The sequence below is a fragment of the Danio rerio genome, chromosome 16 (assembly GCF_049306965.1).
Source record: "Danio rerio strain Tuebingen ecotype United States chromosome 16, GRCz12tu, whole genome shotgun sequence".
Lineage (NCBI taxonomy): Eukaryota > Metazoa > Chordata > Actinopteri > Cypriniformes > Danionidae > Danio > Danio rerio.
This window is the reverse complement of record NC_133191.1, coordinates 38,308,695-38,327,090: the sequence shown is the minus strand read 5'-3', so window position 1 is coordinate 38,327,090 and position 18,396 is coordinate 38,308,695. Positions and strand designations below refer to the sequence as shown.

General features: G+C 33.4%; 1 protein-coding gene across 29 annotated transcripts in view; it reads left to right on the top strand.

Moving 5' to 3' along the window:
• Positions 1 to 18,396, top strand: part of ptprub (protein tyrosine phosphatase receptor type Ub) — a 442,833-nt gene that overhangs the window by 259,488 nt on the left and 164,949 nt on the right. For all 29 annotated transcript variants that reach the window (XM_009292423.5, XM_073924678.1, XM_073924674.1 and 26 more), the window contains 1 exon segment: positions 14,392 to 14,507. In XM_009292423.5, coding sequence (XP_009290698.2) covers positions 14,392 to 14,507 — 116 coding nt within the window.

The window sequence follows — 18,396 nt, the reverse complement described above, 5'->3', positions numbered from 1 at the left end:
ATTGGGTTGGCTAAAATTGTCCGTAGTGTATGAGTGTGTGTGTGTGTGTGTGTGTGTGTATGTGTGTGAATGAGTGTGGGTGGATGTTTTCCAGAGATGGGTTGCTGCTGGAAGGGCATCAGCTGCGTAAAAACTTGCTGGATAAGTTGGCGGTTCATTCCGCTGTGGTGACCCCGGATTAATAAAGGGACTAAGCTAAACAGAAAATGAATGAATGAATGTATTTTTCTGTAAGACAGTTAAGTGTATGTTACTGTATTTTAAAGCTGCATTGTGAAAATTACTCTATTTTAGTAAAGATATTCAATGCTGTAAATACATTTGCATAAATGGTAATAATGGCTCTTAATGTAAATGTAATACTGGTGGACTGCTGCCAGTAAATGACTGTAGATTCTACAGTAAATTGTTATCATAAGAACTTTAATTTGCAACTTAAACTGGATTGGCATGTGACTTGATTTAAAAAAAATGGATTAATCAAAACATTTTCTTTAACTTAGCATAGTTTCAAATGTGTCAGTTAAGAGTATAATTTGTGAATAAGTGTTGTGTGCTTTTCTTTCAATAGCACAATAAACACTTGGAAAAAGTGAAAAACATTTATGTTAAAAACCATCTGATAATACAGATATGGATGTGTTTGCATAAATCTCTGCATTTCACAACCATAATGTTGACTGGCGAGGTCATTAAAATGCCATTGCTATAGTTGTTTGAACATAGAATTTTGAATTTCATAGAAGAGCTGTTTCTGCATTATCTTGAGCATTTACACATTCATTCCATGTGTCATCATTTAATGGGATCATATGTAAACTTCATAGCATCTTCCTTCAAAAACGTCCTTGGTATAAAACTAAGCTTATAGGCTTTTATAGATTTTAAAGGGTCTCTATATATATTTTTTTATAGAACCAGCAGCTGCTTGTTGATGCAAATAACTTCAGAAGCATGTAGTAAATGCACCTGTGTACATATATTGATCCTGGCAACATCATTTTATCAAATGATGATAAATATTGAACAAGGGTGTTATATGCTAGTACACAGCATTTTAAAGTGCTGATTCAGATGATTTGAGGGGAAGTTCTCTATACTGGAGTGATGCTGCAGTCTCAATAAAGTATAGCCAACACAGGCTTGTTGGAAATACATGCTACAGCCTTGTACAACAGCAAATGCATACTTAAACACATGTTTGATTGCAGTTTGTAGGCACACTTATTTCACAAAATTGAATTGAATTATTTCACTTTACTCAAACTCAATTTTGGCAGATAGAACCCACCAGCAAAATTAATTTTGAACCAATTGTGTAAAATCATTTTCAATTTATTTGAATTAATTTGAGTTATCTTATTTAACTTGCCCGAAACTGATTCTACTCTTGTGGAGCCAAAAAATGTAAATCGCTTCATTTGGACAACCTGTATTTTCTGTTATTTATTGCAGTTTGAACTGCATCTGCTTTAATAATGCCTACAGTTGACTGAGACTGATATCAGAACTGGCATTATCACAGTTGTGGCTCACTAAGTGATTTAATTAACAATATTGTTTTTAATGAAGCTGCAATCACCCAGAGCATGAGTGCTACTCTTCTTAAACTCAAAACCTTTCATGAAACTCTTTATCTTTCATGAAAAATGCTCATTTAAATGAGCTTTTACAGAACAAATGTTACACTTTTTAAGCAATAAAATGATATCTAATATAAGGTGATTTCTAAAATCAAGATTTCTGCAGGTTTTTCATGAAAATCTTAAAACTATGTGAGGATTCAACTCAAACAAGTTTTTTTCTTAACTTAAAACATTTCCCCCTTCCTAATAGAATCCCACACAAAACATGCTGGGAACTGCATATCCACTAAGCAGTAGTTACACCAATGTAGTTCCTTCATGTTGTCCCAGCACAAAACAATTAGGTACATTTTGACAAATTTGAGTGAATTGAACATGAAACATTTCGACTGTCCTAAAAAAAAAAAAGAGTTGTGGTGTTTCAGCTTATTTTAAACAAGTAGTTTGAAGAAGCAGAAGCTATCGTTTTTGTAAAATTATATATTTTATGTAGCAAATACATAATATACAGTTGAAGTCAGAATTATTAGCCCCCCTAAATTACTAGCCCCCCCTGTTTATTTTTTCCCCTTCCCTGTTTAACAGAGAAATAGTTTTAACACATTTCTAAACATAATAGTTTCAATAACTCATTTCTAATAACTGATTTATTTTATTTTTGCCATGATGACAGTAAATAATATTTTACTAGATATTTTTCAAGACACTTCTATAAAGCTGAAAGTGACATTTAAAGGCTTAACTAGGTTAATTGGCTTAACTGGGCAGGTTAGTGTAATTAGGCAAGTTATTGTATAACGATGGTTGTTCTGTAGACTGTCGAAAAAAAATTGCCTAAAGGGGCTAATAATTTTGACCTTAAAATAGTTGTTAAAAAATAAAAACCGCTTTTATTCTAGTCAAAATAAAACAAATGGGACTTTCTCCAGAAGAAAAATATTATCAGACATACTGTGAAAATGTCCTTGCTCTGTTAAACATCATTTGGGAAGTATTTAAAAAAGAAAAAAAGTTAAAGAGGCTGGGGTATTAATTCTGACTTCAACTGTATATAATAAGTTATATAATGAGTGTAAAATTAATCCTACAACTCAGAATGATTCAAGCTATTTTTTTTTTCCTTTTCACACTAATGGTTTTACAGGCATATCAACAAATAAGGGTTTATTTTAATCACAAAACAACTTAGCAGTAATCTGTAATTGAATACGTTTGCCTCTCCTCTTGTGTATCTCCACATGGACAAATTTTCTGGTGTGGTCAGGTAACTCATTTTGTAAGGTGTTTTACTTTGCTTTACTTCATTTTTTGCTTGGAAGTTGTTGTAAACAATTAGTTTGGACTGAATTTAAACAAGTAAAAAAAATGAACATTACTCAGTTTAATTTGTTTGTTTAAACTCAACCCATGTAAACTGTTGCAACATTTTTGCAGAAATTATTTTTTTCAGTGTTTGGGTTTGATTCCTTAAAGCATGGTTCCAAAAAAAGAGATAAAAGCAACATAAAATAAAGGTAAAACTACAGGTATGTGGTTGCAGGGCATTTTTTTCTTATGTTTGCTTTTGAAAACACCTTTTGTTGGGTTTACTAGTAGGATTTACGTCAGTGGTTTGCTAAGTGGCCTGTACGACAAGTCATGCCTTCCTGTGGATGTGTACAAGTATGATGTTTATCTGAAATGTACAACAAAACACACCTATAATAACATAACATCGCCCTCTAGTGGATTTCTCATCTGAAATGTGCAACAAAATGTACCATAATACCATAATATAATGCACCATAATATATTTTACATTTTGCAAAAATATAGGCAGAGGCCCATATTTCCTATAAGCCTGGGCTGAAAATAGCAATGCACTACTTCTCAAGCCATCAGAAAAAAGTTTGGAAATGACAAATTTATTGAGTTTAAGATCACATTTGGGCATAATTTGCTACATTATTTTAGCGAATCTAATCCTGTGCTAAAACAATGCAGCCTGCTTGTGCAAATAAATGATACAGTTGGGAGAATTCGTCCTCATCTGACTGGCTTTTATCAAAGCAAGCTGCCTCATACGATAACAACTCGCCTGTATATTTTTTGAGAGCTGCAAGCCTTTTCAATGGCTAATTCAATGGGCTCCGACAGCGCAATTATCAGCTGTAATTGTTACCGATGTGCTGAAATGTGTTTTAGTGACCAGCCGATAGGGAAAGAATGCACGCCGCAGTCCCTTTCACGACCCCTGAGGGACACTTTAGAGCTTTTAGGGCTTCATAAAACTCTAGTGATATTTATACATATTTAAACAGAGAAAACTGACAAAGTACTATTAGATGGTAATAAAGTGCCATTCCAAACAAGCAAATCAACAGATGCTGTGGTCCTGAAAGCTCCGTCTCCGAACACCCTCTTCCTTCGTTTCCCCCCCTCCCACTTCCTGCGGGTGGCAGATGGCATCATCTGAGCCCCACTGTGCACATTAAATAATTAAAACTCTCATCAGGACCTGGACACACATTGTCGAGAGTGGCATCGCGCCAGACTGCGGAAATCACCATTTGGCAAGAGAAGTCAAATAGGAAAGGCAGGCAGAAAGAGCACAAAGAATGAGAAAGAGAGAGGAGTTTCATGTGATTGAAGAGAGGGTGTGGTTTCTTTGCTTTTGCATTCTGGTGTTTTCATAACTGTAGTGTTGTGGCAAATGCAATATGGTCTTTTCAAAGACTTTAAGATGCAAGTCAGGTTTAGTTTAACCTGTGTAACTCATTCACAATCTGTATATTATTTTTTGCAGTCTAGATAGGTTTGGAGCAGATGAATTGTTACTGTATGCTGTGAAGTAGTTATGACAGAATATTTTTCAAATTAATCTTATTCTACTTGATCAGCAACTTGTGTGTTTTTACCACAGTAATTCTTTTTGAATTATTATTATTGGTCCCACTTTATATTAAGTGGCCTTAACTAATATGTACTTACTCCGAAATGAATCATTTGTTACAATGTACCTATTGTGTAAAAACAGGTTTTACCTTGTACTTATGATTGATTAAATAAATGCATGTAATTACATATATAATTCATTTTTGTAACTACATATTTAATTACACTGTTGACCATCCCTTACACTGTAACCCACCCTTCAACCTACTCATACCACCAATCTGTCCTGTATCCCACCTCATGAGCACCACAAGTGTTCTGCATTACATTACAAGCACAGTTAGTACATTGTATTTATTTTTTATTGCAAGTACATAGCTTAGGCTACTTAATATACAGTAAAGTGGGATCTTATTATTAAATAATATTTAAAATTATTACTGCGGTTACCTCATATTGATACATTTTCCAAAAAAAAAAAAAAAAAAAAACATGAATCACACATTTAGAAAGTATCCAAAGCGCTTCACTTTTCCCCCATTTTTTTATTTTACAGCCTTATTCCAAAATAGATTAAATTCGTTTATTTCCACAGCATTCTACACACAATATCCAATATTGAAAATGTGAAAAAATATTTTTTGAAATTGTTGCAAATTTATTAAAAACCTCTAACCTTTATTAAATCAAAAACCTGAAAAATCACATGTACATAAGTATTCACAGCCTTTGCTCAATACTTTGTTGATGCACCTTTGGTAGCAATTACAGCCTCAACTCCTTTTGAATATGATGCCACAAACTTGGCACACCTGTCTTTAGGAATTTTTCCCCCATTTCTCTTTGCAGTACCTTTCAAGCTCTATCAGGTTGGATGGGAAGCAATGGTGTACAGCCATTTTCAGATCCCTCCGAACATATTTAATAGGATTTAGGTCTGGGCTCTGGCTGAGCCACTCAAAGACATTCACCGATTTGTTGTCAAGCCACTCCATTGATATTTTGGCGGTGTGCTTTGGGTCATTGTCCTGCTGGAAGACGAACTGTCTCCCCAGTCTGAGATCAGGAGCATTCTGAAGCAGGTTTTCATTCAGGATGTCTCTGTACATTGCTGCATTCATCTTTCCCTCTATCCTGACTTGCTTTCCAGTTCCTGCTGCTGAAAAACATCCTCACAACATGATGCTGCCACCATCATGCTTCACTGTAGGGATGGTATTAGCCTGGTGATGAGCGGAGCCTGGTTTTCTCCAAAGAGTTAAATTTTAGTCTCATCAGCCCAGAGAATTTTGTTTCTTATGCTGTGAGAGTCCTTTAGATGCCTTTTGCCAAATTCCAAGCGGGGAGTGGCTGCAGTCTGGCCACTCTACCATACAGACCTGATTGGTGGATTGCTGCACAGATGGTTGTCCTTCTGTAAGGTTTTCCTCTCTCCACAAAAGAACGCTGGAGCTCAGACAGAGTGACCATCGGGTTATTGATCACCTTCCTGACTAACAATTGATTTGCAATAGCAACTGTGAGTTAAAAATTCTAAATATATTACATTAACATTTTAAAGTCAATTTATTCATTTTTTCAATTCAGTAAAGTTCACTTTACTTCACTTCACTTTATTTCACTTCACTTCAATATAATTTAAGATTATTTTTAAAATGTTAAGGTAATATATTTAGAATTTTTAACTCACAGTTGCTATTGCAAATGCAATGACCCCATTGTTTCATTCTAAGCAATACATAACTACACTTAAATAGGTTTATGCTGTTACTATGTAACACTTAACTAGTTACAGGTTAACTATGTTTATATACTTTCACCCCTTTACATAACACTTTAACTTCTCAGATTTTGAATGTAATTTAATAATGTGGACCTTTTGTGAAGCTGTTTTTGAACAATAATTAATGTGAAAAGCGCAATACAAAAAATAATCTTAAATTATATTTAAGTGAAGTGAAGTGAAATAAAGTGAAGTGAAGTGAAGTAAAGTGAACTTTACTGAATTGAAAAATAAATAAATTGACTTTAAAATGTTAAGGTAATATATTTAGAATTTTTAACTCACAGTTGCTAAATTACTCAAAAAATTTTTACTTTTATAAACGTTATACTTTGCACACACGTGTATCTCCTATATTGCAAAGTATGCTTTTTATTTTTAAAGCAAGTTTCATGGTCAATTATTATTTATTTATTGTTTATTTATTTATTTTTTTATTGATCACAGAACAAATCACTGTTAGTGCCTAGTTATCCAAACAACATAGTTAAGTTCTTAATTTGAATTTTAAGCTAAATATATAATCTTGCTAAAACAACTACAAAAATATTAGTTTGTCAAATTTTTGATAACCAAAGAAATGGGTTATTCAAAATTAGTTGTTCAAATATATATATATATATATATATATATATATATATATATATATATATATATATATATATATATATATATATATATATATATATATATATATATAAATATATTTATATAATGTGTTTAAAATATATTATGTGTCAGAAAAAAAAATCAAATCTTAAATAACACTTGGGAGATATTTGAAAAATAACTGAATTTCACAGGGAGGGCTAGCAATTTTTTATGACGGTTGTGCAATATGGCTAATCAAAAACTTTATGACGCAAATGGGCATATTTTAAGCAAATATAGTACTCTAGCTAGAGCATAAAACAGATTTCCATTGCCTTTTCATACTTTCTTGCCTCATGATTCATTTTGGCTCATAAAATCATGAATTGAGCATCACAGTGGAAAGCTCTTTGAACATGTGGCCACCCGTGGACTACAAACAATGCGGCTTGGGCCTCCGCCTGGTTGGACAAATACGATAATACAAGCTCAGGATGGATGTTCAGAACAGCATTCTCTGTTACATCAGACCTCATAACCTGTTTATCTGCTTTGATTGACAGATTTTAGATGTGTGTAGTGTGGGCCGTAGCTTTACGCTGATTTTATATACATCCTTCTCTAGCAGAATGATGTTTCACAGTGGTTATAGAAGACAAAGTGATATAAAATTCCCAAACAAGTCTTAAGATTATATATTTAAATATGAATGTGTCATGAGGTGATTTGCTAAATAAAATTCAAATGTAAAAACAATGCTCAAAAACATTAAACTGTTCTGCTGAAACTAGATCATTAAAGACATCTAGGTTATTAATTTGGTTGGTCCCACTTTATATTAAGTTTCTTTAACTACTATGTACTTACATAAAAAAAATACAATGTACTTACTGTGTTTATAATGGGTAGGTTTAAGTGTGGGTTAAGGTGTAAGGGATGATCAACAGTGTATTTACAAATGTAATTACAAAAGTTAATTACAGATGTGATTACAGACATGTATTTAATCAAGCATAAGTACACAGTAAATACATGTAATTATATGTATCTTTTTTACATGTATTTACATGAACCATCTCAGACTGGTTTCTTGAACATGACAGTAAGTTCACTGTACTAAAATGGCCTCCGCAGTCCCCATATCTCAATCCAACAGAGCACCTTTGGGATGTGGTGGAACGGGAGATTCACATCATGGATGTGCAGCTGCCAAATCTGCAGCAACTGCGTAATGCTATCATGTCAATATGGATCAAAATCGCTGAGGAATATTTATCTTAAATTCTAATAAATAAGCTCATTATAAATAAAACTTTTAAATACAAAATTTACAATTGCCTAGGACATTTTCTAATTTTTCAACAGATATGAAGTAAAAGCATTGATAAACGCTAGTGAAAAAGCAGTAAAAAAATAAGACCAAGTAAGCATGGTTTCCAAATGAATGTGTGTTTTTTTTCTATTTAAATATATAAAAAAAAATTATTTCTGGTTTATATATATTTGAAATAACTGCCAATAGTCTTTTGTTTTATCACAGCTCTGCCAACGAGAGTGGTTGAGTTCAAGTGCATCAAATAAAAAGTAAATATGAAGCGTCTTGAAGAGGGCAAAGCATGTGAGATCCTAGATAGCATTTGATTGGTTATGATGTGATGAGAAACTATAGTGTAAGGTGACGTGAATAAAACTGTTGGCCCAGTTGGGTGGAAGTGACAAACTACTAGCTTTACATGTTTATATCAGTTTTATACCAACTAAATGCAAATGTTGTCACTGTTTTGGCACACACTAGCTTATAGATATCCTAAAAACAAATAATTCTGAAACTAACATCTAAAAAACTTTATTTTAAATTTATGGGACCTTTAAATAGTTTGAGTGTCTTTCAAACTGTTATGTATAGCTATTTACCTATAGTGATAAAGATGCAGAAGTCTCAGATAATCACAGACAGGAACTAACTGTGTTGAGTTGCAACATAAGATAGATGTCATAACATTATCCGGTTTAGTTTTTTTCTAGGAGCATGTGTTTTAATTTTTAATAAAACATGCATGGATTTGCTTTCATCTCTTATCACCAAACAAACAGAAGCAGTTCAGTAGTTCAGAATATTAAATTATACATAAACCATTCACTGTTTAAGTAACAATCAAACTGTCAGACGTACAACGCGGCTGAGCTTCCCATAGGAGTCCTCTGCTCTCACAGACTAAACACTGTTAACTAGCACAAGAAGATATTCATATTGCTCGAGGGCCTTTTTTCTTTCTTTCTTTCTCTCTCTCTTTATCTTTTTATTTTACATCTGACACACATTCAAACAACTGATGTGAAAAAAGAAAACTGAAAAGTTTCATTTATACATGCACAACTTCAAGGTGCAAGCCAGATACACTAAAAAAAGATATCTAGAAAATGTAAAAAATACTTTTAAAAAAAGTAATTTATTGTATTTTTTATGGCTAAAATCTGGCTAAAATCTTATTACTAAAATTTGTTTTTATCAAAGTATAGTTTTACTTTGGTTCAAGCTTTAAAATTTAGTTGAATCTACCACAAACTTATTTATTGTGGTCAAGAAAAATTCACATCGACACAAAGTAAAAATGGGGTGACACAGTGGCTCAGTGGTTAGCACTGTCGCCTCACAGCAAGAAGGTCGCTGGTTTGAGTGCTGACTGGGGCAGTTGGCATTTCTGTGTGGAGTTTGCATGTTCTCCCCGTGTTGGCACTGGTTTCCTCCAGGTGCTCCAGTTTCCTAGAGTCCAAAGACATGCGATACAGGTCAATTAAATAAACTAAATTGTCCGTAGTGTTTGAGTGTGTGTATGTATGGGTTTCCCAATACTTGGTTGTGGCTGGAAGTGCATCCGCTTCTGCGTCGAGTGATCACCGTGACCCACAGTGGCTGCCTAGCAGCTGTGCATTTATACTTCTGCATGCTGTTTGTGTTGCTCTGCAATAACACTACCGAAACACCAGCTGGCAGTAGGTTTTTATGTTCCTCTGTGTCGAGTTTCTTCGCAGGTGTTTTTTTTTTTCTGAACGCTACCTAAGAGTACAAGTAGCTGAAACTTGCTCATTCAGAGGTGAGAATCAGCGAACGTGCTACAACATTTATCAAACAGTAAACACAAAACAGTTTCCATCTAGAGCTATTTCACGGGACTCGACAGGTTAACACTTACTTCAACGGGTTAGCATGGCACACCTGCCTACTTTATTCACAGCTACCAAGCCAACCAATCACAGAGCTTGGGCTACGTGTCGTTGCGACTGTGTAGTTAAATTTTTTAAGAGGTGCGAGTCAGTAACGACGAGGGCTATGTGACCAAATGAAGGCTACGCCAGAGCGTACATGTGCGCTTTACGCAGAAGTATAAATCAGCTTTAAGCCGAAGGAAAATGAATGAATGAACAAAGTAAAAATATTGTTACCAACCATTAATTATTATTATTTTTTTTTTTACTTTGGTGTAGATTTTTATTTTGGATTTACCGTTTTACCCTTAAAACAAAGTATGGTAACTTAAAAAAGTACATTTATAACATTTATATATCTTTCCTCATATGATTGTTTTGGCTTGGTGTATGTAAAATTGAAAATGTAATTTAATATTAATCAAAATATTTACTTTGCCAAAGTGGAAAAAAAATGAAATTCACTCAGTGTAAAATATTTATAATTTTTTTAAAGGACAATTAGTTAATTTATTTCCTTTTGTTGAACTTAAATATTTACTGGGTGTCCGCAGGGTCTTAAAAAGTATAATTTTTATTATGCAATGTATGGTTGTATGCTAAAGTTTGCCTGCAAATAAGTCTACAAATATCAGGATGCTGTGTAGTTTATGAAATCAATTAAATCCTACTTGATTCTACATTACGCTGCTTTGTTTACTGCAGTAACCAAGGCAACACCATTATTTCTGCAGTTCTATAGAGGCCAACCCGCTGAAAAAGCTAGATTTAATAGATTTGTATTTAGTATACCATAATATTTTAGTTTGGGATTAATTTCTTACAATAATATTTAGTGTACATATTGTAAGTTAAAATCTCAGTATTTCCAGTTGAAAAAGTGATTATAAGGTCTTAAAATATATGGAAAGAGTCTTTCATTTCAAAAAGTATTGGTATTGAATTTCACTTTTTCATTCCTGTATACACTCTGGTTTGTTTGGGGAAAAGAAAGTTTTTTTAAAGCTATAATATCAAAGTTTATACTTTGGATAAACTAAAGACATGTAATGTTAAATGCTACTGCTAGATATTTTGTTTTCAATCTTGAGGTAAACTAACTATAAAGCTTGGGTCACTTCATTTTGATGGTCCGTTTGTTGAATTTAAGTTCAACATTGCATCTACATGCCAACTAATTCTTTTTAGATTATAAGTAGACTGTTAGGTTGGGGTTAGGGTTGGGGTTAATGTTAGGGTTGGTGTAAGTTGACATGTACTTGCAAAGTTTCTAAGTCAGTTAAATGTCTGTGGGCCATATTAGGCAGACACTTTACTAATACTCAAATGGACTATCAAAATAAAGTGTTACCAAAGCTTGTGCTTTCAGTATGGCAATAAATATGCAAAATAGTAATGAAATATTTATAGCAATGTGAACATTAAGTATTATTCATTCAGGTTTGTCAGTTTTACATTTCACTTTATTATCCAGATCGATTGAATTACATTTTATATTTGTGGCACTGTATATACTGTACATATTTGTTATATTGTTTTTATCTTTTTTTTTATTTATTTATATATATATATATATATATATATATATATATATATATATATATATATATATATATATATATATATATATATATATATATATTTTTTTTTTATGTAAACCCTAACCAGGGACGAGGGTTGCAGATTAACTTCATGCTATATGTCCCATGTGTTTGTATAACAATGTCAAGTGCATTGTCCGTGTTAATTAAACTAATAAAATAAATAAATAATCAAACTTGCGTAGGAAAAACACAAAATCGAATAGCAGTATTATTTTTTTCATATAGTCATGATATGAAAACTAATAGTTTAAAGTAAAATTGTATGCTTTGATGAAACTAATATTTTATTTTAAACTAAAAGTTAATTTTTTTTGCTTTAAGGAAAATTCATAAAACAGGTTAAAATCAGAAATCAAAGTCAGAAAATTATTTTTCAATATTATTTTCCAATATAAAAATGTACTTCGAATAAAAAACACAGCAGTTTTACTTTTTTTCAGTGTAGAGCCATAATTATCTGTTAACCTTTTCGCTTTTTTTTTTTTTTTTTCTTTGTTCATGTTTTGGTAGCCTTTTAGATTGTGAGTGAGCTGTGAAACTTCTGCCACCAGCAGGCTCTGAAATTGCTTTCTTCAAACAGTGTATTTTTGCAATACTGTGTTTTGCCTACACTGTGTTGTTTTGCAGGGATATTTTTGTGCACATTAAATTGCATCTTCCAGCAATCCTGCATCTGTATTTTCTCTTGGAATCAATAAAATATCCCTTTACTTTATCTATCGTATCTATCTTTTCCTTTTTATGTTGTCTAATCTCCGATTCTGTATATTCAGTTACCAAGCAAAGGCTTTCAAATGAATAGATACGACTTTTTAAATTCAAAAGGTCATATTACAGTTGAACTGAGACCTTATGAAAATCGATTCAGTTTAAAGGAAGCTCAAAGTAGCGAGTAGCACATATGCTGGAGGAAGATTATCTCGAGTTATTTCATAGGATTATCAAGTGTCTCACATACAGGCAAGGAGGCAGCCTATATGTGGACAATTTCACAGTGTTTATGTAGCCAATAAAACTGGAACAAATCAGCATTTCTGTCTTCTAAGAGATCGCTTTCTTGCATTTGAAGTTCACATGAAATGCCATTCGCAATGCATTATGCTTCCAGAATATCATATGATGTATGAAAATAGAATATGCTCATGGTGAAATGTAGGGCAGGATGTGATTGGATTGGAAAAAGTGGGCGTTGCTTAACAGACTGGATTCAGTTGGTTCTGGTTTGATGTAAAAAAAAAAAAAAAAAAAAAAAAAAGACACAACTGTTACTCTTAAAGGCAATTTATCCAAAAACGTTAAAACCAACATGGCTTTCATCAGAAAAAAAAGATGCCAGAAAAGTCTAAGTTTTGTAATTTTTTTTACATCACACATGAAGCCATTAGTTAACCAATAATAATAATAATAATAATAATAACAATAATAAGGAATAATAAAAATAATACTAATAATAATAACAATAATTAAAAATAATAATAATAATAATAATAATTATTATTAGTGGTGTGAAAAAGTGTTTGCCCCTTTAATAATTTCTTATTTTTTGCAGGTTTCTCACACTTAAATGTTTCAGATCATCGGCTACATTTAAATATCAGTTAGAGATAACACAAGAAAATGTATCATGCATTTTTTTTATTAAGGTTTTTAATATTATTAGAAAACAAAATACCAAACAACACACCCCTATGTGGAAAAAAAGTGTTTGCTCCTAAACCTAATTACTGTTTTGGCCTCCCCTAGCAGCAACAACTGCAATCAAGGGTTTTTGATTACAATTGTGACACATTCATCTTTGTGGAGTCCACATTGAAGGTTTTTTAAGCATTAACCCCCTTTTTAAGGTCATGCCACATCATCTCAATTGGATTCAGATCAGGGCTTTGACTACGCCATTCCAAAGTCTTCATTTTGTTAGCTATTTAGATAACTAACAGATGGATAACATGTTCTATGTTTTGCCATTTGTAGCTAATGGCTCTCACTGTGGTTTTCTGCAGTTCCAAAGCTTTAGAATTGAATTTATAACCTTTTCCAGACTGGCAGATATTAATTATTTTCTTTCTTATCGTTTAAATTTCTTTGGATTTCGAGCATGATTTCTAGCTTTTGGGGATGTTTTGGTCTACTGCCTGGCAGGTCCTATTTAAGTGAAATTTGTTAGTTGATCTGAAACATTAAAGACATTAGGGGGTAAACACTTAGTCACAACAGTCACATCACTGTTTATATGCAAAAAGTTTGTAAGTAAACTGGATTTAATGCTTTTGGTGTGTATTTAGAGTATATTAAACGCTTTAGTCTGTAACAGAATTACATATACTGTAGAATATGTGGCAAATGTTAGTGAGAGCTGACCAAGGATCAGAAGACTTAAGACCCAGAAATGAAAATTGCTCTGTAATTTACTTACCCTCAAGCCATCCTCTCTATATATGAGGGTTTTCTGTCAGATGAACACAGTCAGAGTAGTTTTAAATTTTATCCTCACTCTTCTTCCATGCTGTAAATGGTGTTGGATTGTGGCTTTTATTTTGAAGCTTATGACACAATTATTTAATATTTTTTAAATATGTGTGTTGTCTTACAAATCTATTTCTGAAAACTGCACTGTATATCATAAAAACAAACAAACACAAAATCTTTCTGATCTCAAACTTTTCAGTAGTAGTATGTTAAAACAAATCTTTGTTCTCACTCTGTGTGCTTTCTGTTATTCTGAACCCTTTTATGTCTCTGTGTCCAGATAAAGCCCCTCATTTCTCTCGTCTGGGGGATGTGGAGGTCAATGCTGGACAAAACGCCACTTTCCAGTGTGTGGCAGCTGGACGTCCCTCTGAAGCTGAGAAGTTCCTTTTGGAGGTGAGTATTTGAGGCAGATTTTTCTATTTTTGTGTGGAGATAATTTTTAACGCATTCATCAGCTAGAGGCTGAGATTGCCGTGGGATTGTGACTTGATGAATGTCAACTAAATTAGCATCAACAGGCTCAAAGCACCTACTGTAAGAGAAAGGCAGCTTTCTTAAAGCGAGACACTGCAGGTGATTAGGGTAAAAAATGAACTAATAGCAATCACCTTGCTATTCCAGGTGAATTATTACATTAACAATTCCAAGCATTCTTTATATTACAAACTTTTTAAAATCTTGTCTAAAATGTTTCAGTATGCAAATCAGGCATTTTTTAAATAAATTATGCTCTAATTTGTACACATTTCTAGCCCAAAAATCTAAATAGGGATCACTGCAGCATAAAGACCTCCAAATGGGAGGGATTACACCACAAGTAGGCTGGGTTTAGGGTTGGTGTAGGTGTTGTAGATATTAATAAAACACAACAGGTTACTGTGAGGTTGGGTTTGGGGTAGATGTAGGTGTAGACATTAATAAAACACAACATGTTACTGTGTGGTTGGATTTAGGATTGTGGTAGGTGTAGACATTCATAAAACACATAGTTTGGACTCTGTGTCACGTACAAGACATTATATAAAGGAAAACTACAGGAGGGTTGTACAGCCCACTTGGAACTCAAATTCCACCCACTTGGAGCTGGCTCCGACCTTCATTCATATACCCTTCTCCAAAAATCGGATCATTTTAAGGCTTTAAAATCTTTCTTTCTTTCTTTCTTTCTTTCTTTCTTTCTTTCTTTCTTTCTTTCTCATATTAGAGTTGAGAAGTTTTGGAAATCTCTTTTTATCAAAAAGTCAAAAAGCCAAGTCAAAATATTCACAGTGTTTTGTAGAATAAAATGTTGCATAATCAGGTAAATTATGCCTAAACATATCCCTCCATAAAAAAGGAGAATATAGATCCGAATAAAACTGTTTGTTCTGTGTAAGTGCTACTTAAGTAGATATTTCTGACTCAGTGAAGGAGAAAAAAATAAGTATTGTGCTTGAAATCTCCAGACACAAATTGATTAAATGTCTTTTAAAAAAAAAAACTCTTAAAAGTGTATTTTGAATGTTTTCTTTCTATCAGATTTTAAAAAAGAACACTTTATTAAACGCCAAAATGCCAAAATCTGAAAATTGACAGGTGCATGAAAAGCTGTGTTTTTGCCTGCAGTGTCTCACCTTAAGTAGAGCACTGTACATTTCAGAAAAACCTCTTCTCTTAAAACTCCTACTGTTTCTCAGATGAAATCAGAAAGGCCACATTTATGAAATACGAGTTTTGTCCTTCTCTATCATTTAGTTTTTTTAAACGACAACCTTTGGCTACTATTGACGCAAACTTTTTTTTTTACCATCATACTTGAAGGAATTGCTCATGAGACTGTTATAATATAATTTGATCAATTTTAAGTCCTAATGTTCTTGTTGAATGATTGATTCTATATTTTAAAACACCTATTCATATTTTTAAGCCAATTGTAAATGTCTATTTTTATTTCTATTTCTATTTTCTATTTTTTTTCTAAAATACACATTGCTTCCTTCCTATTAAATGACAACTGAGCAAGTAACAGTCAAAATGAACTTATGAAGAGCCCCTTCAAATAAAGTGTTACCCACTTTCCCGCCATCTCCCTTGTAATGTGATATTTCTGAGAGCATTATTAGGTCTCCTGAAGGAACATTTTCCTGCTGTTTTCTGAGAGCTGCAGTTTGTGGCTTCAGAGGTGGAATTAAATCAAATGAATGATTATGTGACATCAAGGTCAAGGACAGATGCCTGTGGTTGCAGACTGTCACAGCAGACGCAAGATTGTGCCATAATCAATGTCTTTGAACCCTCTGAAGTGCTCATTCCTGCCCTGAACACAGCAGGAGATACATGACTCCATGTTGGCTTTTCCTTTTTTATATGGATGTTTTCTTCTTCCTGCTTCTGTCATGGTGTTCTAGCTGTAGCTGTGGTCCTTGCAGACATTGCAGGATGACTAAACATGTGACCTGTAGATTTTATGATTAATGCCATTAAATGTGCGTTTGTTTGTACATATTTGTACTCATACAGGTGTTGTTAAAATTTAAATAATGATTTATTTGGATATTTTTCTCCAAAGAAAATGTAATGTATACAGGGAAATAGTAATATTATATATAATATTGTAACATCGAAAACTGTAATAACTGATGACATTTTAGCTTTGCCATCATAATAAGTTGAATTAAACAAACTAGCAAACAAGTCAAATACATATGGGGCCCTATCATACACCCGGCGCAATAAGGCGCAACGCATGTAGGGCACGTTTTGTTACTATTTTCAGACCAATGCAACTGTAATGTTCACGTTTTGCTCCATGCTGTTTAGATAGCAAATCCATTTCCAACATTTTGTGGACTCATGGGTTTGCTGATCTAAAAAGAAGTTGTGTCATGCTGTGTTCATACCAGACGTGCTATTCACACGTAAATAGCTGCATGAACATCTGAGTTAACTCGCTTCATTCGTGCGTCAAGCCCCGCTTTATTCGTGCGTCAAATCTGCTTCATTTGCACGTCAAATTCACTTCTGAACAGATGCATATTCATGTGATGGGCAGGGCTTCTGTCTCCCTGGTGACTCTAGCTTCGTTGCTAAATGGCTAACATAGATTTTACTAAGTAAAATAATAGTGTTTATGTGCTTTATGAAGGCTGAAAAACAGCGTCGATACGTTTAGGGCCGTGTCTGAGTCTACTTGATCCTTTCAGAGGTGCATCAGCTCTGTAAGATCATAAACTCCTCCAGAAACTTAACCTGGATGATGGAGACTTTCAGCGGTGCTTCTGACTAAGCTGAGCCCAGTTTGATGAACTGTTGTTGGTGTCGGCTGGAAGATTTCCCCCGGGACACCAACAACAGGCGCTACGTCACCATCACGCCCCCCACAAGAGCAAGCTCCTGAGGCTAATGCATGTCTTTAGTGAAGTGAGTTTCAACCATTCTCTTACTCCATGAAAGTAAAAGAGTAAAGTAAATATTAAAAGTAATTGTGAAATGAGACTCTAATTGGTTTAATGCACGTTGTGCTCAAAACACACCTATAACTCATTAAGAGAATAAGCACAACCCTGTTAGACCATGCACCAGGGCGCAATGCATATTTTTCTGTTTTTAAAATAGCAAAAAGTTGATTCGGACACTGCACTTTAGACTTTGCGCCTAGATTATTAAAATGCTTTCCAAAATATTAAACAGTGACTTGTTAAGTTGCTTCTTTCAGAAACAGTAGTTTTGCGGTCTGCTTCTGTCAGTTTTATTTTATTTTTATTTGTTTTGGTAAAAAAAAATTGTTAAAGGAACAGTTTGTATGTTTTTAAATGTATCTGCATTTTTTATTTTACTAATACAGTATGTGTAATGTGTATTACAATGTGATTACATAGCGTATTTTAGTTTAACTAATTGATCTGTAAAAATGAATTTAGAAAAGTTACCTATTATTAAAAATTATTTTAGAAAATAAAAAATTATTAAAATATATATATTGCAGTAAATGATAAGATTACGGGCGACATGGTGGCAAAGTGGGTAGCATGGTCGCCTCACAGCAAGAAGGTCGCTGGTTCAAATCCCGCCTGCGTCAGTTGCCATTTTTGTGTGGAGTTTGCACGTTCTCCCAGTGTTCGTGTGGGTTTTCCCCACAGTCCAAAGACATGTGCTATAGGTGAATTGAGTAAGCTAAATTGGCCAAAGTGTATGTGTGTGAATGTGAGTGTGTATGGGTGTTTCCCAGTGTTGGGTTGTGGCTGGAAAGGCATTAATTGACACATTAATTAATGAAAGTATTTATTATTTTTTATTATTTATG